The 24,634-nt window shown below is 34.7% G+C and overlaps 4 protein-coding genes across 7 annotated transcripts; 1 reads left to right on the top strand and 3 right to left on the bottom strand.

Moving 5' to 3' along the window:
* The first annotated feature begins 1,240 nt into the window (after positions 1-1,240).
* On the top strand, positions 1,241-5,633 carry LOC108218823 (WEB family protein At5g55860). The gene is made up of 3 exons (XM_017391943.2): positions 1,241-1,640; positions 2,467-2,657; positions 3,658-5,633. The coding sequence occupies exons 2-3, from the start codon at positions 2,490-2,492 to the stop codon at positions 5,458-5,460; spliced, it is 1,971 nt and encodes a 656-aa protein (XP_017247432.1). The 5' UTR covers positions 1,241-1,640; positions 2,467-2,489; the 3' UTR covers positions 5,461-5,633.
* Positions 5,634-6,717: 1,084 nt separating this feature from the next.
* On the bottom strand, positions 6,718-11,727 carry LOC108215927 (phosphatidylinositol/phosphatidylcholine transfer protein SFH9). Of its 2 annotated transcripts, none has more exons than XM_064092349.1 (12): positions 11,677-11,727; positions 11,250-11,357; positions 11,017-11,045; positions 10,167-10,250; positions 10,017-10,070; positions 9,528-9,605; positions 9,329-9,382; positions 8,690-8,749; positions 8,513-8,608; positions 8,163-8,264; positions 7,937-8,017; positions 6,718-7,310 (listed from the first exon to the last, which is right to left on the bottom strand). In XM_064092349.1, exons 2-12 carry the CDS (start codon positions 11,302-11,304, stop codon positions 6,990-6,992), a joined length of 1,014 nt encoding a protein of 337 aa, XP_063948419.1. In that variant the 5' UTR covers positions 11,305-11,357; positions 11,677-11,727; the 3' UTR covers positions 6,718-6,989. The 2 variants fall into 2 exon arrangements, with proteins under 2 accessions (XP_063948419.1, XP_063948420.1); XM_064092350.1 differs by having other exon boundaries at positions 11,700-11,718.
* Positions 11,728-13,247: 1,520 nt separating this feature from the next.
* Positions 13,248-17,902, bottom strand: LOC108218877 (serine/threonine-protein kinase D6PK). Of its 3 annotated transcripts, none has more exons than XM_017392028.2 (3): positions 17,505-17,902; positions 15,788-16,754; positions 13,248-14,398 (listed from the first exon to the last, which is right to left on the bottom strand). In XM_017392028.2, exons 2-3 carry the CDS (start codon positions 16,678-16,680, stop codon positions 13,522-13,524), a joined length of 1,770 nt encoding a protein of 589 aa, XP_017247517.1. In that variant the 5' UTR covers positions 16,681-16,754; positions 17,505-17,902; the 3' UTR covers positions 13,248-13,521. The 3 variants fall into 3 exon arrangements, with proteins under 3 accessions (XP_017247517.1, XP_017247516.1, XP_017247519.1); XM_017392027.2 differs by lacking the exon at positions 17,505-17,902 and adding an exon at positions 16,991-17,286; XM_017392030.2 differs by lacking the exon at positions 17,505-17,902 and adding an exon at positions 17,141-17,268.
* Positions 17,903-19,427: 1,525 nt separating this feature from the next.
* LOC108216039 (uncharacterized) lies at positions 19,428-24,504 on the bottom strand. Its single transcript, XM_017388696.2, has 9 exons — positions 24,236-24,504; positions 23,950-24,135; positions 23,368-23,497; positions 23,202-23,282; positions 22,888-23,081; positions 21,198-21,293; positions 20,995-21,088; positions 20,721-20,837; positions 19,428-19,890 (listed from the first exon to the last, which is right to left on the bottom strand). Exons 1-9 carry the CDS (start codon positions 24,344-24,346, stop codon positions 19,787-19,789), a joined length of 1,113 nt encoding a protein of 370 aa, XP_017244185.1. The 5' UTR covers positions 24,347-24,504; the 3' UTR covers positions 19,428-19,786.
* Between the last annotated feature and the right edge of the window lie 130 nt (positions 24,505-24,634).

Raw genomic sequence — 24,634 nt, 5'->3', positions numbered from 1 at the left:
AAAGAAACGCAAGTGCTTATTTTCGATTTTTTAAACTAGAAACAGGAAGTCAGAAATGCTATTTTTGGATTTTTTTAATACTTTACATTTTATTATAAAGTTTTTGAAATTTTTATATGTAATACACTTTATTTATTAACAAAGTTTCTTTTCTTTTAATAATTTGATTTTTTGAATTTATAAATTTAAATATCAAACACTCAATTGACTTATAAGTAAAAGTCACCCAAACACTTGTAATAACTTATAAGTCAAGTTCATTTATCACTTGTCCACTTCTTTACTTTAAACAATAAGTCATTTATTTTAAATCAACTGAGAGCCAATTTTTGACTTATAAGTCAAAATCTGGGAAGTTGAAAAACCTAACTTTTCTGATGACTTATTTATATTTTTGTCATTTGATTTTACAGAGTACCATCATAAAGAATTATCTGTGTTATATTAATAATTTTATACATAATAAGTTGCATATATCAAAAAATAAGTCATTAAATTAAAATTAATTTAGGAACCATTGGGTTACTGTAAAAGGGAAATAATTAAAATTATTTGTGGGTATTTGTTGTTATATAAATTATTTTAATTTTATAAAAGTTTAAGTATATAATGTATTCGAATTTTTAAAAATTATATAATATCGAAAAACTTAAATATAAAAAACATGTAAATTTTATTTTTTTTTACGAATCAAAATCAGACATATAAAATAGCTCATAATCATTTTCCCCCTAAATTTCATTCTATTTTTCGAACACTAACGAAACCGGTCCTTAAGCATGAACCAAATCTCTTCATTCGTGACTTCGGTCAACACGAGTTGGTGATCGCAAGTATTATATTTCTTTTTGAAAAGATGAAGCATGATCATGATTTTCTTTATTCAAATTATTACTTACTCTTAAACAAATTATATTACTCAAATATAATCATGCCAATCAAAATTATTATATAGTTGAGTAATATATTTTATAAGAAAAAGCCCCACAATTATTTTTTTTCCCTTGATAAAACCCCACAAATGACATATTCTGTTTAACAACAGTATTTTAAAGGAATTCACTTTTGCATCCCACAATAATTCATTCTCCCCTTTTGTCCAAACTATTATGGAAATTACACAGAAAAGGGAAAAGAATAGTATAACAAAAAATACAAAATTGTTAAGACTTTATCTTAGGACAGAGTCACAGAGTCATAGATACATAGGATATGTATGAAATTATTCGTATGTAAAGAATAAAAAAACAAAAAGACACAGTAAGCATCAATCAAACAAAACAGACATGGCTACATTACATGTCTCTCTCCTCGTTGATTTTGCAACTTGATTTACAAAACCCTCACGCGCATCTCTTTGTTTTTTGAACTTTTAAATCATACTCCACTTTCTTAGCCTCCTCTTGCTCTCTTTTAACTTCTAATCAACGCCCCTTTTCTTTACTTGTAGAACTCTCTATGTATCTTGTTGATTTTTCAAGTTTCTTGGAGATTTGAATTGGGGTTTCTTGGCTGATTGTGTTGCTTATCTTGGTTTTTTGGGTGGAGATTTGATCTTTTTGGTGTTTGGTTTCTGGGGTCTTTTGAAAGTTTGACTTTGGGGGTTTAAAGAGTGTGGGATGATCGTTGAAGCTGCTGAGGTTAGATTTTGCCAACTCTTCTTTCTGTATACTTTCTGGCTCAAAACCCTTGGTTTTGTTTCTTCACTTTTTACCAGCCTCTCTCTCTCTCTCCCTCCCCCCCTCTCTCTCCCTCCCTCCCTCTCTCTCTCTCTCTCACTCCTTCCTCTCTCACACACACAGATGAACTGGGTTTAGTTTATGTCTTGAAAGCTTTTGATACTTATGATTGTGTTATCTCAAGGTCAAATTTCTAGAAATTGTGTAAGTTGACTTGGCAAGTATTTGTTAAGTTGTATATAGTTTGTACTTTGTACTCATTGCTAGACTATGTGATTCGAGCTCTTATTTCTTTCTGGACTGGGAAACATGTTTTACCTGCTAATGGGATGTCCTTTTTTACAATTGACTATTGGGTGTTTCTTTACTAATCTTGCTCTAATTACTGGGCATGATCTTTAATCATTTACTGGACTCTGCAGACTTAAACTTCATCTTATTGCGATTAATGTTAAATATAAGTACCGTGTATGATAGTAATAAGAATAGATGCAATTAACGATGAATAAGTTAGCTAATAACGTTTCATGTGTACAAAAATGTTCCTTATTATGATTTGTGTTACCTACTACTTATTATGTTACTAATGGTTTGTGTTTCCTGATTGTTCTTGTGCATATGCTGGTGATTAGCTGAGCCTGCAATGCATGATATAGTGTCAAGTTTCAACTTGTCTGCTGCCCTGTCCTTAGTTAACTATTTTTATTTATTTTATTTTTTAAAATTTTCTTATATTAAGTATCGCAACTCAATTTTTTTTTTTTTTGTTTTTCTGGTCGTGCTCAAGAAAAAAATAAAATATCAGTAAATATGGTTGCTAAAGACAGTAAGAGTACTGGATCTCCCAAGGTTCAGGTTGGCGAAATAGACACAAGGGCACCATTTCAGTCTGTCAAAGATGCTGTCAACATGTTTGGGGAAGGTGCTTTTTCTGGGGAGAGACCAGCAATCAGGAAGGCAAGGCCTGACTCTGCAGAGGTGAGCTTGTATGATACTATATCTTATTACCACGGGTTTGCACTTTTGTGAGCAGTTCAATGCAGTGTTAAATTGAATGATTTATTTTGTTGTAGAACTGTAGACATTTTTTCTTTTAACAAAATGAGTTACTTTGAGAGTTGAGTTATACTGTAATAAACATGCTGATATCTGATGTCAGGACTGCTCCGCCGGATTATTTGTGTCATATTAGCTCAATTTAGATTGCTGTTTTAATAGTGATTGTCTTTATAAAGCATTCATACTATTCTCTTAAAAAGATGGATCAGTTTTTTAGCAACATAATCCTACCAAAACAAACAAGTACATGTTTTGGTTGACAAAATTTTCTCCAAGCAGCTTGGTGTTGCAGAATAGTTTCTATGTTGTACTAACCTAAGATGGTAAAGATGTCTTTCACAAACATTTTTCTTTACTTTTGGCAGTTAATTCAAAATGGCTAGTTGAAAAGGTGGATAATGGGGTTTAAATAATTTTCGATGCTAGGTATACCCTTTATACTTTATGAACATTCCCAGAGTTAGTTTTTCTATATCACTTAGTGATTTTTTTTTTTTGGACTGTTGATCTAGTGACTTCCTGAAAACCTTGTATCATGTCTGTGTTCTACTCTTTCCTGTGTTTGTTATCGGATGTGTAGTCATATGCAGTATTAAATTTCATTGGATAGGAAATTTGTAGATGATTAGCTAGGTAAGTGCATTTAGCACTTCTTTCACAGATAACAAGACTGAAAGACATTGGAGCATTTAGAGAGTGTGCTGACAAGTCCTCGAAATTCAATCATTTTGACGTTAGCAGCATTGTAGTATGTAAATGTCCAATAACCAACTATCAGTTGATAATTATTAGGTTTAGCTATTATTTTTTATCATTGTAATATTTTCCTTTTGTTTACCCCGTTAATATGATCATTAGCCTTCATAGGGCCTATGTCAATGTTTTACTTTTTATTTACTGTATCTTTCTCTTGCTTCAGAGAGTACTGGCAAAGGAGACACAGCTTCATTTGGCACAGAAAGAGCTACATAAGTTGAAAGAGCGATTACAAAATGTTGAAACTATAAAAGCCCAAGAAGCCGCAGAGCTTGAAAGAGCTAAAAGGACCGTGGAGGAACTGTCACAAAAACTTAAAGCAGTCAATGAGGCCAAGGACATATCAACCAAGGCTACAGAAGCTGCAATGGATCAGGCAAAGAAACTTGAGGAATCAAACGGCGGTATTCCGACTGGAACCGATAGTGCTTCAAATTATGATTCAGAAGCAACAAGAAAACAATACACACTTGCTTCTGATGAGTTAGCTGCTGCAAAACAAACACTACAGAAGATACGTCAGGATTGTAATGCTACTGCAGAAGAAAAGGCTTCTGCCCTCAAGCAAATTACAGAAGCTGAAGATGCAGCTAAAGCAAACATGGTAAGAGCTAGTGAGCTATCAAAGGAAATCACAGTTGTCCAGGAGTCCATAGGGCAGGTGAAGGTTGCAACAACACAAACCCAACAAGATGAAGCAAAGATATATGCTGAGAAGGATGTTCAGAAGCAACTTCATAAAGCTAAGCTTGAAGAATCTGCGAAGAAATTGCTTGAATTGAAGGAGGAAGTTGATCCTGAACTTACTAAACAACTTGAATCTGAGTTGGCTGAAGCAGCCATTGCTATAGGAGTTATACGTAAAGATATTGACAGTGCGAGAACTTCCGATCTTGATTCTGTCAAAGCTGTCACTTCAGAGCTGGACGATGCTAAGGATTCGTTGCAAAAAGTTGCAGAAGAGGAAAGCTCCCTCAGAAGCTTAGTAGAATCCCTAAAGACGGAGCTGGAGAATGTGAAAAAAGAACATGCTGAATTGAAGGAAAAGGAAAATGAAACAGAATCTGTTGCTGGATACCTGCACGTCAAGCTCAGAAAGTGCAAATCTGAACTTGAAGCTGCTATTACTGAAGAATCCAAGGCAAGAGGTGCTTCCGAAGATTTGATCTCAACACTTAAACAGTTGTCAGTAGAATGTGAAGATGCAAAACATGAATCAGAGCTCATGAAGAAGCAAGCCGAGGAGTTAAAAAAGGAAGCTGAAAAGGAAAAAATTGCACATGAAGAAGCAGAAGACGTACTCAAAATTGCACTCATGGAAGCAGAAGAAGCAAAGGCCGCTGAATCTAGTGCCCTTGATCAGATAAAATTAATGTCTGAGAGAACCAGTGTTGCACGTGCCTCTACTTCAGAATCCGGTGCTCAAATCACTCTATCAAAAGAAGAATTTGAGTCATTGAGCCGGAAGGTCGAAGAATCTGAAAAACTAGCAGAGATGAAAGTAGCTGCTGCTATGGCTCAAGTCGAGGCCGTGAAAGCTAGTGAGAACGAGGCCATCAAGAGGTTGGAGGCTACGCAGAAGGAGATCGAAGAGATAAAAGCAGCAACTCAGGAGTCATTGAAGAAAGCTGAGATGGCTGAGGCAGCCAAAAAGGCAGTGGAGGGAGAGCTCAGAAAATGGCGCGAACGTGAACAAAAGAAGGCAGCAGAAACTGCAGCTCGGATACTGGAAGAAACAGAAAAGTCAATACAGACAGAGAAGTCAATAGAGTCATCACCCAACCACTACACTGTCCAAAATCATTACCAACCCGAGAAAGTTGTGAAATCGAGCAAGCTGGAAAAGGCCAAGACCTCCTTGACAAAAAAAGCACTTGTGCCTAATCTCAGCGGTATCTTTCAAAGCAAGAGGAAGCAAGTGGATGGTGGGTCTATGTCTTATCTCCCAGGCGAGAGACCATTGTAATACTCATCTCTGAGCAAAAATATGATCAAGTATGTACCTTGAGCTTAATATTTTGGGTTTGGTTTAGACTGCATGTAACATATTTTGGGATTGGTTTTTTTCCTTTTTACATGTGACAAGTGATATTTGGTGAAGTTTAATGAATTGATATAGGAAGTGTTTATTCTTTGTTTGCTCTTAAGGTGTTGCTCACATCATGGTAAAGTACTGAGCTAGTTGTTAACTATAAATATAATTTATTGAATATATAGTGCAAATACAATCAATTCCGCACTTTTTAGTTATCTACACAATCTGGTCCGATCACAGAAGCATCATGCTCAACAGAGGACAACAGGTTACTCGAAAATCTTATATGCTCTACGACTCGAATCTGTGCTGCATGGCCTTGAAAATAGCATCAGCCGAGACGGGGCGAGCTGGTGGCGGACGTGGGTGGCGAAGACAGTCGATCAGACTCTTGATACGGTTAACCACAGGGCGGCACCAGAAGAAGATCAACCCAATCTGTCCTATAACTCCCCCTGTAAATGCAACTATGCCCATAGGCTCCATCTTAAAACTGATACAGGCCAGCAGATATGATTTAAGACATTATCATGATTTGTATTTATAGATTTTAGGGATTACATGTTTCTTTTAATTGTCATAATGTCTCTTGTGTAACGTTTGAGGCATTGTTACTTGGTTTAACATTGTTGTTATGACCCATGTAACGTTTTTGTATTAAATAGTACTACCTCCCTCCAAGTGCACCTTTAAAATGTAGTTCAATAATTTATTTATTTTAAATTTTTTGTTTTTAATAAAAGTTTAATTATTAAAATTTTATTTAAAAAGAGTTAAAATATATATATAAACCTTAAAACACGTGTTGAGTTGACATATATAATTTAATGTGAGAAAAATTAAAATAATTTATTAAACTATAATTTATAAAAATCTTAAAATGTGTGTCGAAACACTCCATTGATCTTTTGTGTTAATAAATACAGATTTTTTAAATTATCAATTTAAAATGCTTGAACTAGCATTTTGCACGAAATCAAGAAAAATAACAATTTCACATACCAACATTTTTCGAAAAAAATAGTTCACTTATGTAGATATGTGAAAATCAATGGATTTTAAAAAAGACATTTCACATTTTCCTCAATTTCCTATAATTAGTACACTATTCACAGGATAAATGTAAAATTTCCCCAGAAAATAAATGTAATATTTCATGCATAAATTTTAACTGCCAAGAGCCCAAGATGTCAAAAGACACTGCCAGCAAAAATGTTGGAAAACAGAGCTGCTGCAGCATTTGCATAAAGTTACAGCATAGATAATAATATATTCAGGAGGATTACAGAAACTCTAGTTTGATAATGCTTACAATCTTTATGAAGCCATTATATACTTATACATGCCATTAGAGACATTATGGTATTACATCACTAAATTACTCAGAGCCTTGTAGCTGGAAGCCAAGTAATAGGACACCATGGTTTTATGATTTGTTAGGAATGTTTTAAATTCTGGAATTAGTGACCGTTTATATCGAGGTTACTCAGGCTTTTTGAAAGCTTGCTTTGATCACCAAGCCTCTGAAACTCGGATTGGATAGTTTCGGCAATTTTGGCATCATCGGGGGCTGGCTCTGGGAAATCAACATGGAAGGATCCTTGTTTCACTGGGGCGACACGATCTTTTAGCTCAGCTTGTCTCTTGACAAAATCATACAGTTGCTGATGGTAGGTATTATCCAGAGAGAAACAGTTATCATCTTTTTCAGTTCTCGAGTGTCGAGATGATCCAGAGCCTTCTCTTCTACAGAAATGCGGCAGAGAAGCGTAATCCATTATCTGCATATTTTAGAGTATAAGTTATGTATGAAGTCCAAAAGATTACAGGCTAGTAAATAGATTTAAGGCACAGAGAATTTATGAATCCAGTCTTGTGATATATTAGAACTACAGCCTTTCAAAAGCAAACACTAGTTTTGAAGGAGTGCATTACAAGTATAAGCTTGATTACTTGAACCTTTTACTAGTTCTCCTTTTTAACTCCAGAGACTTACAAATCAGTTGCTAATTTAGAGTATGAGCTTTTGCAAATCATTTGACTACAGACAGATTTATAAATTAAAATAACATTAATGGACGGTAGCATTCTTATAGCTTCATACTCATTTAGGGGTCATTTAGGTTGTTGAAGTAATGCGAATGGGAATATTTAGAAATCCCATTAAGCATATAAGAAGTGGGTACTGCGTTTAATGGGAATGAGGTTCCCTTTCCAACACATCACATCCCTCAACCAAACACCACAAAATTCTCTCCAAATTGATCTTTACATAGTTAAAAATATTAATAATGATGCAACTTCATGCTCAAGACCAAGTGAAGATGTTTATTCTAAAAAGCACTATGATTCAAATTCAAATAGAGAATGGACGTGACCTGAAAGACTGTTACAAATAGGTCTTTACCTTTAACAATTCATCTCTTCCACAGCCTTGCAGCACCTGAATTTTCTTCCTAGTTCTCTCTTGCAGAAGAGGCCTCACAACCTGAAAAGGGCACAGATATTCACTCTTTTTTTTTTCCAGAATCACAGATATTCACTTTTAATCTGAAAAATTCAGTCTAAAATAGGCTAATAGCACTTATATAACTTGTGTGTGTGTGTGTGTGTGTGTGCAAGCATAAAGTCACCTTCCAGCACGCGGAAAATATGTAAGGGGCATTAACAATGTAATAGGTATCTGTCTTCTCTGGATAGTTCAGATCATCTATGGTTGATATAGCTGTCAAAATCTGCAGCAAACAACAGAGATGGAGTAATATTTTCAGAAAGTTATTACAGAGGACTATAAGAAAAAGATGGTTATTAAATTTAGAAAATGATGATTTTCCCGACTTAACAATACATCCCAACTAATGATAAAATGCGCATAAACATAAGGAATTTTATTAATATAATATATGAAAGCATAAGGAATTTTATTAAGACAATATATGAAAGCAAATAATGTTAAATAACAAAGTAATTCATCTAAAGGCACCTTGATTTGGTTCAGGGCTGAAAGCTTTAGGCCAGTCATATCCAATATTTTGACACATGTGTTAATATGTCGGCCGTACTTCTTAGTAGCAGTAGGCTGAAGCAAAACAAATCATATTACAAGAATATCTACTAATAAGGTGATTAGTTAGGAAGATCACAAAGGCCGCATACTTACCAATATCACACGGTCTCGATATTCATTCATTTGGATGTGTGACTGGATGTAGTAGTGAATCTACAATATAAAACAAAGGTTTAATGAAAAAAGTAATAGTCTACTACTACACAGCATGAAGAAGATAAAAGTGGCAATGCCACCCATTATTATATTGTTAATGGTTCCAGATTATTTATCTTTTGATCAGTTGTCGTCGCAAGAAATTTTTTCTGCTTCTTTTATTACTTCTATCCAGTTCAAAGTATAGATAAGATCTGGATGAAAATTAGACAATTTTATTTTTCCTACCCCTTGCAGGCTTAGGTTTAAAGGCCTCTTTACTTTTGTTTTTAAGAAGCATAATTACATCAGGTCTAGATACTAAACACAATCAAGAAATGTTTCATATATACAAAAGTAAATAAGTAGACAGAATCCTATATCAGAGCACGAAGTATGCACTGCTATGTGCTGCGAAAGATCCATACATAAAACCGATACAGCATTCTAGAGATTACACTGTAAACCTGCAATATGACTATATAATCATCAAAATTGGTCTAGGAAATATCACATGATCTTCCTCAACTACATTTTCACATGACATAAATTTCTAAGACCAAAATGAGAAGATGAAACAGGTAAAGGTATGCTTACAGATGCTTTGTCGTAGGTGCTGAGCCCTACCCCGACAGCAACAACAGGAAGACCCTGAATAAAGTATTAAAAAAAATCAGAGAATTATGCAAGTTCTGACTTGGAGAATACCAGACATCTCAAAAGGCCTGACGTCCGACATGCATTACAATCAAGGTATTTTTAAACGAAAGAAATGTTGAAAAGATGAAAGAAGTACCTCTTTTGTGTAACCTGACATTCCCACAAGTTGTGAATCCCGCACAGCTCTATAAAGATCAGCAGGAATTATTGGTTTCTGTAAAGCGAAAGCCAATAAGTTAGCAAGCAGGTCATCCATTATCAGCCACTCTAACAGAAATATTATCTAATTAATATTGTCAAAACTAGGTGTATTTTTAAAATTTTCCCTTGAAACACCGACTCAGCTTAGATGCTAAACTCACATAGGGTAGTTAACATCTAGAGACTAGAGTACATGTATACAACTTGAACCACAAAAGACTATATGTTTGCCTCAAATATATATCACTAAATCCCAGTCATAAAGCACATCCAGAGTAAAGATACTAATTAACCCCAGCTAAAAGTCCAAGATATATGTGTTCTGATCAAATATCATATTTACCCCCATTATAAGTTGCATGCCAATTACTAGGTACACTTACCAAAAATGACCCAAAAATATATTATTAAAATATAAACCTACCGCCAAGATATCGTCAATCTCATTTTGTATCCTCCAGTCTAAACAGTCGAGAAGCTGAAAAGTTTACAGAAGTTGTTAGCAAGCCACTAATGAACACAACATCTGTAATAAGTACGTTAATTTTCATTCAAGTAATAAATTGTGGCTGACCATTTTTTGGGCTTTTGAGATATTTCCATCCCTTGCTTTGAGAAACCGACAAAGATTTTCACCTGGATATCCTTGATGCATGTTCTACAAAACAAAATAATATTATTGTCGTCTAGCATAATAATGTTCCATAAAAATACCGAGTCATAATAAGTCATAGGAACATCTAAATTTAAGAAACGTTAAAATGAGAATTGAGAAAGCAATCCACGTATTTTACCCCTTAACTAACCAGATAAAGAAAACATCATCAAATTTACTCAAAAGGAACAAAATTTATGAATAAGGGTATTTTATGTAGGTCAATACGGAGAATGGAGCTATGCTCGTTACTACCATGAGACAGACATGATAGGCATCATTTTTATTCCCTACACGACAAAGTAACATTAACGGAACTGTCAATGAACCTGCAGCAATTTTAGTTTCATAAATGCAAATCAGTAAGTCCTAACGGTCAGATGTCTAACGTCTAGGGCAACGCCATCAAAATCGCCCAAGACTCTTTAAGTGAATTGCCGCCATAACCAATTCTCAAATTTAAAAAACAATGCAAACTGAAAACTTCACAGATCAAATTTTAAGCTCGCCTAGACACCCACAGAACACAAGAATCAACAAAAAAACAGAAGTTTCAAAGTTTTGCACTTGTTACTTATGAAACAACAGCAGGATCAATTATTTTTTGCAGAGATTTCTTAAGCCACTATACATACGATGTATAAAATGATTAAAATCGAAAGTGTTAGCACTACAAATGGACTGATCAGCTAAACAGAAAATAATGAATATACAAACATTAAACTTTATGCCCAGATCAAATCACATTCAAACATAAATCTTTGAATACCTCAAATGTCATCTTCAGTGACCCATCAACTGCAGAAAGTCATAATAATCATGTTATTACAGATCAAACAGAGAACAATTCTCCATATAAAATTAAAGTTAAGAACTTTACTACAATCAAGTAACTTAAAAATATATATTAACACACACACACACACACACACACACACAAACACAAAAACACACACACACACAAAAACACAAAAACACACACACACACAGAAAAACACTTACTGTCATCCAGCATCTTCTGAAACTGCTTGATCATATCCTCAGTAATGATCCCCATTTCTTGAGAATGGTCTGATCCCAACCCAGAAGCTAAATCTGCTTTGCTATAAACTAATAAAATAAAGAAAAAAAGTAGATTTGAAGTCAATGATGAAGTAAATTTAGGTGGTGGGCAGTGAAAGAGAAATGACAAAAAGAGAGGAAAGATTGCAGATTTGAGCCCAGATTGAATGCAATAAAAAGGGGTGATGAGATTTAGTTGAGAAAAAGCTAAAAATCAAGTCTTTTTAGCTAGTGGTTTAGGCAAATCTGTGCTTTGAAAAATGACCAACTCTTGAGAGTACTAATAAATTCTCTGCTCTGCCATTAAGTTTTCAAGATCTTTCTTTTTACTCATTTTCATTTTTTGATGCTACGTAAATACTCTCACCTTGATTTTTCAAATTTACTTACAAGAACAAAAATGGGGGTGAGGTGTTTGAACACGGACAGTGTCGGAATTACATATGTTACCTTAATGTAACATAACAAAATCATATTCGTTCAAAAATCGAGATAAAAAAGTCGTGAGACACGAAAACGGATATTCCCTCCTATAATCGGATTTTATATAATTTTGTGATATTATTCGATATGTATCTTAATTTTTTTATAAAATATAATTTATTTTTTTTTGAAACAATAAAATAAAATATAATTTATTATTTCTCTTTTAGTTTTAGTTTCCAAATAGGACTTTAAATATATATTTAAGAAAAAGAAAATTTAAAATATGTGTCTGATATTCTCGATTCAAATTTATATTATTAAATACGACGGAAGGAGTATATGCAAAAGAAAACTCAGGGTCGATGAAATACCTTTTACTAAATTAGCCTTTAGCATGAATATCATATTAATGAGAGGAATAATTTGTTGGCGAGAAATGGAGGACAGATGGAAGCATATATGTAGATATAAAATAAAATGAAATAATGGGAGGTGATGTCAAATGGAGTAATGTAATTTGATGATGCAGGCCAGCTGCACCGACTCACATAAGAAGACTCACCATGTTTCTCGTTTGACCATGTGGCAGCTTCCTTTTTTGTAACAGCCCAATAATTTGACTAACGGGCGGTTTCTTTTTCTTTGAGCCCAACTAATTGACCCCTCCGTATGGGTTGCGAACGGGTCCAACTTTTTGTTTAGTCAAAAAGCCCATCTTTTTCTTTCTTTTTTGTAAACCAAGCTTCAGCAGCTGATCGTAGTGGCAAAATTAAATTTATATACGATTCGGATTGGATGCATAAATTCGGCTTTTATAAGTATCTGAAAATTGACTGCCTTAGTGCCTTTTATAACTATTTAATTTCAAAATTCAAGATACATTTTCTTCTCAACGTCTTGGACGTCGCGTCTGTTTAATAATAATTTATATCCGTCATCTCATGAATTCGATTTTCATTTATCATGATATTTGCTTAAATATATAAAAATTTGTACGACATATAATTCTAACTTTCTAAGAACAATGTATTATACGATCAAGATTTTACAGTAATAAATATTCAAAACTTATATATAACTAAAAATTAAAAAAAATATTTATTGCATGAATCTTAAACCTCGTCTTAAAAGTGGATTAAACCTCGATCAATCCGATTAATATGACTAGTCTTTGATTAATCCTAATTTTCCTGATGAGTCCTAGTTTAATAACTTCATCCATTACATCCGATTTTTTTTCCCAGAACTGTTAAATCCAATTCTCAATTTTCTCCGCTGTCTAAAACAAGGTTCTTCCCTTCTGAAATTTTTTATTGGACATGTATTTTTTTTTTTTTTTTCTCTACTGTATTAGAGTATAAACATTATGTTCTGGCCAAGAATCATGATTGTTCCACAAAGCCTGCATGCTAGATGTTAATATTAAGCTTATGGTAACATTGAAGATTAAACAAAAAGCGTGCAAGAAAAGAGGAACAAGGGTTGATTAAATTCCAGAAAGATTGCACCAAATGAAAATCCAAGAACATGCTTAATTATTCTCATTGCAAAAGAGCAATGGCATATCATTATGAAGTCTTCCAGCATAAGCATTTCACTGTCTGCAATATAACAAATTACTGTTTATAACAAACAACAAATACGATTATCGACTACCAATATAACAATCCTAAGGTTCGTCATTATCGACTCCTCTAATGAGTTTAGGTTCTCTACCATCTCAGTTTCACCAGCGAAAAGAGAAAAGAGAAAAAAGAAAACAAATAAGACAACAATTTCAAAACCATTAGAAAAAATCAAATTCAAGATAATTATCACCCTTCTTCTCAGGAGTTACCATGACGGCGGCAGCTTTTTCACTAGTTGACGGGGTTTGGGGAGGTTGAATACGCTCAATCTCAACAGGCTTGGGGATTTCTGGAGGGCTTGCACACCTGATCAAAGCCCAATTAACACCTTCGAAGAATGGATGTTGTTTGATTTCAGTTGCACCCCTTTTGAATGCCAATCTGTGCTGGGGCTCTTTCACTAGCAGGCCTCTGATTAGATCCCTGGCTGAAAAACTTACCCCAGGTGACTCTGGGAACCGTAGTGGCTGACCAACAACATTGAACAGGGTCGCTCGATTACCTGATCCCTTAAAAGGAGTCTTGCCAAACAACAACTCGTAGAGAAAGATTCCAAAAGTCCACCAATCTACAGCACTGCCATGCCCTTCACCCTTGATGATTTCAGGTGCCAAATACTCGTGGGTTCCAACAAATGACATTGACCGAGCTCCAGTTGGCTCAGCCATAAGCTCTGGTAATGGGCTCACCTGATTTCCAATTTCATTTTTCGGTTTTCTGTCTTTCTTTGATTTACTTGAAAAGAACCGTGGAGAGAAGCATGATGTTGGGGCCACACAAGATGGTTGGATGCAAGAAGGCTCAATGCAAGCAGGCTGGGCACAATAGTTAGGGTTCTTTCGCAAGGCTTCATTATCCATGGATGCTGACCTCACAATAGTTGGACTGACTGCACATCGGAGGGAGAGGTCAAAATCAGAAAGCATTATGTGTCCATCTTCTCTAACAAGAACATTCTCCGGCTTCAAATCACGGTAAACAATTCCAAGCATGTGAAGGTATTCCATAGCTAAAAGGACCTCAGCTACATAGAACCTGTTTTATTATTAAAAAAAAAATATGTTAATCAATACATTCATTCAGCTAAGCGAATCAAAAAGTCCAGCAGAAAACAAAATTGCGATATTCATTAAATGATAGTATCAAGCAACAAGTGCAACTGGGATGATTCTGTCATGACATATCTTTCGTGTGTACAAACATTAAATACTCGGAAAAAGATTTACACACATATAGAGGTTTTCTTTTTAGGCAATTTAATTGTTATCAATATACCATTCCAAATATACTAATCTCTGCCAGATCCGCCAGTCCATCTAAAGGCTGCATATTCAACCTAGAAATGATGGATGACGGATAACTTTTCCTAAAAACACAGATATGGCAAGTTGGGATATGAAACTAAACACACAATATCCTGATGTCAGCCTTAAAACTCTCCTCTTGCTGTCAGAGACAAGTAAATTAACATTTCTGCAATGTATGAAAAATGTGTGGATTAGATGTATATAAGTTGTCCTAGAGTCCTCATACCAGAAAGTTTTCTGAACCTCAGACTACATTGTTTAGAGCATTGTACCTTACATTACATCACCCATCAAAGGCCGATACATGAAATGAGTAGGTTGCCCATACATTTAGCTAGTTGGGGTAACTGTCCCAAAAGATTCTAGGATTCCAGAGCAGCAGACAGGTAAACAGCTATACATGACTATGTTGACAATATTTAGTCTATAAATGATTACATTATAGTAGCCCATGGACTCGCAGGATAAGTAGTTGTAGACTGTAGTAATTACACTAATGTTATCCCAACAAGTTGGTGCAATGATACAATGGAAGAAAGGATTAGAATTTGTGATAAAACGAGAAATATGAAGAACAGCACGTGAAACTTCTTTAACAATATGAGAAATTTTCAGCTTGGTTTTAAAAGAATATTCAGCTTATTATTTATTGAAATTTTCACAAGCTTGGTTTTAAAAAAATATTCAGCTTATTATTTATTGAAATTTTACAAATACACCTAAATCCATCTTATAATAAATTATCAATAGCATTTTTCACACACTATCAGGATGTTAATATGTGTTCACCATGATTCATAATAATGGTAATTTTTTCTCAAACTCTTGATGGTAGTGAATTTGTCAATCCTCTGTCTACCTCGACCATTCGAGTTACATAGGAATAACAGAAAAAACTTTCTACACATCTGCACTCAAAATTAAATTAACGCTCCTATAATTGTCAGACCAGGCTTATAACAATAAAATTATCATTGTATACTTTACTACGATTTAGTCTGAAGAGGCACCGACACAAAGAACAGGACCACAAAGAGAAGAACCTAGTTAATCTGTTATATATGCTCGGTAAAATATATCAGTCACATTAAGATGAGTTATAGAGAAAGTGTCATACTTTACAGCCTGTTCTGAAAAATGTTTGCCCTGTTGCCTCTGCCGAAGTGTGTGCAAGTCGCCTCCAGGGCAGAATTCCATCACCAAGCACGAGAACTTGTCTGTTTCAAAATGTGTGTATAAGGTCGGAAGGAATGGATGGTCTAATGACTGTAAAATTTCTCGTTCTGTTTGAGCGCGAAGTAATTTCTTCCGGCTAGCAAGCAAAGCTTTGTCCATAACTTTCATAGCAAAGTAACACTTAGTACTACTCAATTCGGCAAGATAGACGCTGCCGATATCTCCGCATCCCAGCCTCTTTAGCAATCTAAAGTGACTTAAACCCAAGGCCCCATCTTTGGCTCGAACAGCTTGGATGGCTTCCCATCTTGAGTCATTTGCTTTATGAGGTTTGCTAACGCTACTACTTAAACTGCTACAGGTACTTTCATCACTTATATCGGTGCTTGTACTACCCCTGCACATGCTGCTCTTCCCACTCTCAACAAAATCAGCCTTGTCACTGATTTTGGCACTTCCACTAGTTTTTGCAAGGCCGCTGGATCCATCACTAACTTTAGCAGTCAAACTATCTTTGGGAGTTCCAAGCTCCGATGCTTTCTTTTCCGCATCCCCTAAACTTCCAAGTGAGCCCCTTGTCTCACTTGCAGCAGGGTTTTTGCTTTTTGTTGTTTGCGGTTGGTGATGGAGAGAAAGGCTAGAATCTAATTTATCAGCCAACGAGTTGGCTTGCCCCTTCTGCTGTAACTTCTGATTTAATGATGCTTCCTTAATAACATGTTTAGATGCAACTTCTTGTGTCATGCTAGTTGTTTTCTCAGTCGCGGGAAGACCTGAGTTGCCTGTTTTACTCTGGTTTTTCATGGAAATACTGGCACCGGACTTTGAGGCCATAGTAGACTATGCAGATTCTCTGATCTATTCAGCCGAAGAATCCCATCAATTAGCCACCTTGGTTAAGACAGAATCTACAACAATCAACAAAGCAAATTATAAATACATAATCCAACTCTCAATATTTATACTCACTGAAATAAGTCTTAGACAGCCAACCCTCTCACAGAATCAAATATCAACTTGACAATAAACAATTTTAACATAAGAGCGACCAACAATATCACAAAGGATCAAAAAGATTTGTTTATACCCAGAGGTTAGACAACATCATCTTACTGCTAAACAAATCACAAGAAAAAACACTTACAACTACAAATCGAACAATCCGCCGATTGTGAAGAGGACAAATACTCAGAGATGCAAGCACTAAAACAGACAGACCAAATGTAATTTACAAGAACAACATCTAAGATACCAATAATGATGAATATTATAATCAGGATCACTGCCGTCTAACCCAAATGTAGGCTTGAAAGAATAAATATTTCAGGAGCAATTAAGCCGATTAAGTATGAAATGTGGCTTCTCTAGCAAAGTACAGTGATCAGGCACCACAAACCAAAAGATAAGAACAAACCCAAGAAAAATAAACAATAAAAAAACTTAAAGGGTCAATCAAAAGAAGCACTGAGATCTCAAAACCAAGACCCCACATCTTTCAATTCAAACCCTACCCATGGATCCCAAACCCCACAAAAGACCAGAAGCTAAAAGCCAAAGTAATGAACATAGATAAGTAAACCCACCAAGAAAAATCACTGGACCAGTACAAAAGTATAAATTTATATATATGTATGCATACAAGAAGCTCCACAGTGTACCTGAGGTTGCAAAGATCAGAACTTTATTAGGGTTTGCTTTGCCAGTTGAAAAGAACAGCACTAATGTATAAAGAGAAAGAAGTTGCCCCTAATTTGTGTGTAGAAAGAGAGGAGAAAAGGGGGAGAGAAAGAGAAAAGCTTTGAGAGAGATTTACACCAAAGAGACTGGGAGAGAGAGAGAAAACATAAGGCAATGGGGGGTCAAAGGCTAAAGTAAAGCTTTTTCTTGTTCAATTATTACAATGTATGTATATTGTCCCAAACATAAGGATATGAATGAATGAATTAACCAACATAGATGGGTCCTCTTAAAATTCCAACCTGTCTATCATGTGCTCAAGAGAGATGAGAGAGATCTCTCTCTCCCTCTATCTCTCTCAGTCTCTCTCTCCCAATCTCTCTCAGAGTTTATTAAAATCTTCTTTAGATTAAATTTGATCCATTTAATAAGGGGGTTCCAACTGTTTGGTTTTAGACAAGAGGTGTAATAAAATGTGATGTTTGTAGTGCCAGCCATGACATGACCCCATGTAAGAGGATGTAGTGGTCCTAAAAAGGCTTTCAAGATTGGTTGTTTGGGTGTTGATCTAATCAACATTTGCAGCCTGCAAAATGGTCCACAATTATTATTATTTTTATTATTAGTTGATAAAGTAATGACTAATGATGTTGTGGTTAGATGCACTGGCATCTTCCTATGATTCCTTTCTTTCTTTCTTTCTCCATCTGTATTATTGTTTCATGCACTGCACATCCAAAGGAACAATGAGCTAATATTATGGCTTTTTAGCTGTGGGTGCCAATTTTCTATTTTGGATATAGTGTTGATCTTTATTTTATTGGACCTTTTTAAAAAATATTCAACTTGTATAAATTCTTTTAAAAAACACAGTACAACCTGATCTATCATTTAAAACTTGCATGTTTTTAATCATGATTGCAACTTTATTTATAATTTTGATCGTATTTCTGTATATAAATTCGAAAACACAGATATTTTTAAAAGTTCCCTATTTTAGAAATATGAATAGAAATTAGTTTTTATTAAAAGTAATGTTGAAAATGATATTTAACTACTAAATCACATTTTCTAATATTAGTTGCTCAGTTGTTTTAGCATATTACTATGTATTTGTATCTCGTTGACAAAGTACATAGTTAATCTATTTATATATTGACCAAATTGCTAAACTAAACTCACCTAACTCTCGTATACTCCTTTGTTATAAAAATAATTGTTAAATTTTGACAACTTAATAATTGGGTTTAATTTATATTCCACTTGATTATATTTTGACAATTTTTGGAGTTTACAACTTAAAACAAACATGTGGTAATTACTTGCCAAAAAATATAACACGCGGTACTTGTATAATATTACAAATTTGTTAAAAACTAAAAACACTGCTACATTCCTCTTTAAAAAACTTTAATTGAACCTTTTCAATATTAATACGAATAGAAGTTCTAAGAATAATCTCGATTTTCTATATATTCCAGATTTATTTAAAAATCTCTAATAAATTTTAAAAAAATATTTAACTGATTTTTCAATTATATTCCAATTTGACTAGAAATTTCCAATTTAACAAAAAATTTCTGATAAATCTCCGATAAATCATAAATTAACCGATTACCTCCTGACAACCAATTTCTGCGATCATGAACATTATACAAAAATAAACACAAGCTGAAAATAGTTGTCACACCATCACAGATTATTTTAATCGGTTAGCTGACATTTTGTAGATTCCAGTGTTGCTGATATCCTGACTATTTTTCTGTGACCTTTACTTATGGTCGGATTTGACCATCTGTAACTTTTAGGGACAATTCTGGGCAACCACTCATTTTATCGCAAACAATTATGGACTATAAAAATAGTTTCAAAAAATAAAATAAAGGTACAGTAGGCAAAAAAAATTAAAAAAAAAAACGTTTATCTAATGAACATGCCTGCATTATCAGAAGTTCATAACTAGCTTACAAAAAATTCAAGATATGGCATGGTAAATCCTAAAATCAGATAAAACCATGGACCCCGAGCTAATTTGCAGGAACAATGCCCGGATTTGCCAGCTTACCTGCTTCTAGTTACATGTTAACTATGCTTGATTATGATGTTGCTAAAACAAAATCGACAAGCTATATCATGACAATCACACTCTACGACAAATGGGAAATAGTATAATTCATGACTAATGAGAGAGTCCAAACAATGCATCCAATTTCTTTTAATACAAACTTCTAATATTGTGTGCCCGAGGTTTCTTGGGAATACGTTATGAGAGCTCAGTTATGACTCTTTCGCATTTGTCTTCCAGAATCTTCACAGCTTCCGTAAACAGCACTTCAGGAGGTAATGCTCCGGTTGATTCTATGGTAACTATGGAATTTAACAAGGAAGAATAAGAATTAAAGAGAATGCCTCATCAACTAAATCATCATAAACTTCCATATACAAATACAACAGTTTTTATAAGTATCAATCTGATTGCAGGATAATTAAAGCTTGCATTATATCAGGAGCAGATATATCATATTATCGTGTACTAGCTAATTATACAACATTGTTTTCATTTCTTTCAAGTAAAGATCCAACATACTTAATATGTCTCTTCTCTAATTCTTTGTTTGTTTTATATATTGTACTATCAGAATGTATCTGTATGTTTACAGGATCTTATGATTTCAATAAAATTAGTTGACTTTCATTTAATACGACAAACTTCATTCAATTTGAGAAAAACAGGGTCCTCTAAGATAAAGAAGCAAACAACTCTGGTAAGGAAGGATTTTTTTTATATCTGATTATCTCAGGACTCAGGGAGCCTGGAAATATAGTTTTCGTGCTATAACAAATCTTTCTAGAGGTCAATAATCTTAATCTAGCACTACGAGATTGTTTTATATACATGCCTACTTCAGTTCTCGATTTCAGCTTAGGTTCCCTGCGTCTACCTGAACTCTGGGATGAGGTCTATTTAGCAATAATTTATATCATACAATGTTCATTTAACGATCCTATCCTAAATTATGAACAAGGGAGACCATTCATCAAACATTTCCTGCAAATGAATGCATTATGATTGACCTAATCAAATCAGGAAAATTAACAAATCTCAAGTTAGAGGAACACAATGGGTCACTACTTCTAAAGAACATCTTTACATAACCTGGTTCACCGACTCACTAGTATACCGAAAAGAAACTTACATATGAAATGATCTTTGACACGTCGAAGTGCAATATCCTGTTTAAACTCATCTTCACGAATGCATTCTCTGCACAACGTACAACCCCGTGGTCGCGCCACAACTGCTCTCTTTTTACCTATTTGATAGCAAAACTAGTAAGCAAAGATAGAAGAAACAATCTTTATTAATTATAGCTGGTAATATATGTACATAAATAATCTAACGTGAAGGCTTTCTTTGAGGACATCAGATTTTACAATCCAAAAAGTTTATAGCAGAAGAATCCTCCTTACCTTTACCAACATCTTCAATGTCAAAAACATTGACAGGACATGTTTTAACAAGTTTCTCCGCTCTTTCATCTTCAACTTCTTTCAATAGTACAACCTAAAATATGATAATATATTCAGAAGTTACAGTACAAAGTCATCCATCTATCTATCGAGATAGTCAATGTGTAAACTGAGATAAAAGCTATGCAGAAAATTATTTTCACCTCTGGAAGCATTCTATACCAAGCAGTGGCCACCGGTGACCACTTTGCATGTGTCTTTCCCATGCCTTTAACAGCATGGGCTTCTAGCTCAATTTCCTACCGAAGAAAATACAGTCCTGATTTTATTATTAAAAGAAAAAAAAATAAGGGAGAATAAATTATGCATGCAAGAGACCAGAACACATAGTGACATATAGTCATTCTGTAAACTGGCATCCGTGTAAAGATAAGGAGCAGTTATTATCATGGGGCACATCTTGGCCATTGAATGTTTGTTATTTCTAATAGTTTCACTATCTTGTATGACCCCGTGGCATCTAGGTGTGACTGGATCTATTCCTTGTCTCCTTAAACTATATTTCAGACAGATCCTACTATGGTGTTCTAATAGGAACTAAAAAGTCAATATAGTAAACCATAACAAAGTCGATTTAAGTGCCATAACCACGGGATATAACCGATTCATGAAGATAAGTTTATATGCTGATAAAACTCAGTTACATGTTATAATATGGAACTGTGTATTGCAACTGCCCCTAATTAAATACTTTACATTCTCGTCAGGCTCATGCACAGTCATACAAGCTTAAAAGCCCTGCTCTTTTTCTAGCAGGACGAAACAAGCAACTTCAGTATTACATTAATATACTTTGTACAAGACCACAAATGTAACGAGAACTAAATTTTAAAAGCTCGACAAAGAAGATGGCTGAGACCGACCCAAATCTGTTTTGGCTAATAAGCTGTCCTCATGAATTCATCCTTCCGAAATGATGATCTACTACCTCTCAGTAATGCTTTTATACACAGGCAACATGTATAAACTACGACTTGGAAGAAAACTATAAATAACTGTAATCTCTGAGTTATTGATCATATTATTATGTGATTTTTCAGAATTTGTATGGCATGTGTCATGACACCAAACTCAAACCAATATAATGGTGCTTCAGTGCCGCCCTTTCTGAGTGAGGAGCCGAAATATTGAACATTGAAGTCAAACTACTTGGTAAATTTCTTTCAAGCCATTATTTCTATTTTAACTATTTGTCACTTGACCAGTTAGAAACCAAGATATGATTAGTAAGAAACTGGAATTCCAACGAAAGAGTTTTCGCTTCGTAATATTATCTGACATCAAGAAAAAGATCCAATTAGTTTCTTAGGAGAGGACTAACTAAATAAAACATTGGTTCTACTTGACATGTTCTGAAAGTCCTCAGCTATTTTCTGTTCCCATCTACTACTTACTTCACATGACCTTGGGGAACTAGGGTAAATTAAGTAATGTATACCAATCGACAAAACAATAAAATTAAAAGTCAAAGTATATGGAGTGTGATAAAAATAAGATCAACAATATATAGCTTATATCTACCAAAACATATATTACAATGGATAGCTAATCCTGTAACAAAATATACCATTTATCTCCAAAGACACTTTCTCCTTTTTGTATAGGTTTCTATCTTTTGTAGTTACTACCTTATTTAGTAACCCAATTACTACTTTATATAAGGACTCCTATTATCATTCAACATCAATTATAGCAACATAAATAAAATCCTCAACAAAAGTATGAATGTGCTAGAAACTTCTCCTGTGTATAAAGCCTCATAACGCCGGAAATGAAATTGGTAACCATAAAATTGAAAAATAAAAGACATGGGAGCCAAGTTGAAAGCACTACCTGTCCAGGTCCAAGCTTAGCTAAAATGATATCAGGATGGCAGGGGGCAATTGGCTTCTTTGAAAAGTCATGCAAAGTTTCTTGGCTAGTGTGGAATGAAGTATATGTTTTTGGTTTTGAAGTTGAATTCGCTGCTGAAGTTTCCAATGAGAATTCACTCCCATTAGGTAGCCACTTCAGCTCATCTGATTTTACTGAATTCAACAAAGATATGGACAACATAGTCAATTACAACAACATAGTAACAACTGGGTCTTAAAGAAATGATTATAACAAAATTTAAGCAAAAGGCAATTCCTAAGAAGGCAGATTACCTGTAATACGTGGACTACCCCGCTCACAACGAACATGAAGCTTAAAAACAATGGTGTTATTTTCTTTAGGATCATCATTTTCTGCAAATGAAAAAGAAAAACATTGTTATTAGCTGATAAAGATAGCGAGGTCACAGCTACGCAACTGGTTAAAACTGAGGTATACCTGATTTATAATCAAACAGCCTAGGGTCGGCATTGATTGGAATGAGACCTAATCTGTGGGATAGCACCTCATCTTGAACTACAGATGTGTTGTTCGCAATTAGGACCTTTTCAATAGCCATGGTAGGAAGCTGCATATAGAAACAATGAAATCAGTAAAACCTTCAATCATAGTTTAAACTTTATAAAGTTCTTCTATAATTATATGGGGAAAAAAATCCCAAGTCTCAAGCCATCATATTCTAAAATACAGTCAGCAGCCCCAGTAGAAGTTGCTTTCCTACTATCACGGTTATTCCCTGACCTGCTCACACTGCCTGACATTGTTTATTCCTGCTTTCATGTATTTTTTCTAGTTTATGGTCCACCCAGAAGGTTTATGACTTATGACACCTTATAAACCCAAGTAGTTTTGGATAAGTCATTCAGTAAGGAGAGGTCACGCCTCATTGTTGATTTACCAAATCCGCTGTGTGAAGCAGCTAATACAATGCGACAAATGAATAACACTAAAACCTATCTAATCAGCATGGAAAAATGACCCTTACATAAACCAACCAAATCCAATCATAAAAAGTCTCACCTCAGCTATGAGAATCCTCCGAAAGGCATTAGCAAGTGAAGGGTCAATACCAACCATATCAAACTCCATCTCTTCTTTCTCGAGTCGAATAACATCAACCCGAAAATTCTTGCGAAACTGTTCCAATTGCAAGCTATTATCCACCCCAAGAGACGAATAAGCCCCAGAATACTGCACATTCTCAGTCTACAAACACAACCACACAAAAGACCCATCAAAATCCAAACTTTATCATCCAAGAACAACATTGAAACATATATACACACATATAGACACAGAAACTTACATGGGTGGGGGCATCAGAATTGCAGTGAACACGAGTTCTTTGCAGTTGAATGTGAGGTGGGAGCTGACCCTCTGGCACATCTGGCAAATCCCATACTGACCCTTTCTCCATGTGCTGTGTGTGTGTGTTTTCTTGCAAGGACTGTGTGTGTGTGTGTTCCAGACCACAATTTGTTTGGGGGTTTGGTTGGGTTTATAATTAGGGTTTAGGGTTTTGGGGAGAGAATTCAAGGAGGCGACTTTTATGTCTGTTTTCTTTTCTGCCCCCACAAAGGAAAAGTAAATAAATTTAAAATTTAAATTAAGCTTAGGTACCCAATAATATAAAACTAAGTAATGACTTTTGCTCTAGTTAGACCCCCCCCCAAATTGATTATTAATCTCAATTAATTCACTAATT

The sequence above is a fragment of the Daucus carota genome, chromosome 4 (assembly GCF_001625215.2).
Source record: "Daucus carota subsp. sativus chromosome 4, DH1 v3.0, whole genome shotgun sequence".
NCBI lineage: Eukaryota > Viridiplantae > Streptophyta > Magnoliopsida > Apiales > Apiaceae > Daucus > Daucus carota.
This window is presented reverse-complemented; position numbering and strand designations above follow the sequence as displayed.

Coding starts and splice junctions, on each gene's coding strand:
- LOC108218823 (XM_017391943.2), top strand. CDS start 2,490: ATGGTTGCTAAAGACAGTAAGAGTACTGGATCTCCCAAGGTTCAGGTT. Junction 2,658..3,657: donor CAAGGCCTGACTCTGCAGAG/GTGAGCTTGTAT, acceptor CTCTTGCTTCAG/AGAGTACTGGCAAAGGAGAC.
- LOC108215927 (XM_064092349.1), bottom strand. CDS start 11,304: ATGGGGATCATTACTGAGGATATGATCAAGCAGTTTCAGAAGATGCTG. Junction 11,046..11,249: donor TCAGAAGATGCTGGATGACA/GTAAGTGTTTTT, acceptor GACTTTCTGCAG/TTGATGGGTCACTGAAGATG. Junction 8,265..8,512: donor CAGCCCTGAACCAAATCAAG/GTGCCTTTAGAT, acceptor TGTTTGCTGCAG/ATTTTGACAGCTATATCAAC.
- LOC108218877 (XM_017392028.2), bottom strand. CDS start 16,680: ATGGCCTCAAAGTCCGGTGCCAGTATTTCCATGAAAAACCAGAGTAAA. Junction 14,399..15,787: donor TTTTCAGAACAGGCTGTAAA/GTATGACACTTT, acceptor ATAATAAAACAG/GTTCTATGTAGCTGAGGTCC.
- LOC108216039 (XM_017388696.2), bottom strand. CDS start 24,346: ATGGAGAAAGGGTCAGTATGGGATTTGCCAGATGTGCCAGAGGGTCAG. Junction 23,498..23,949: donor GGAGGATTCTCATAGCTGAG/GTGAGACTTTTT, acceptor TTCTATATGCAG/CTTCCTACCATGGCTATTGA. Junction 19,891..20,720: donor TGTCAAAGATCATTTCATAT/GTAAGTTTCTTT, acceptor TAAATTCCATAG/TTACCATAGAATCAACCGGA.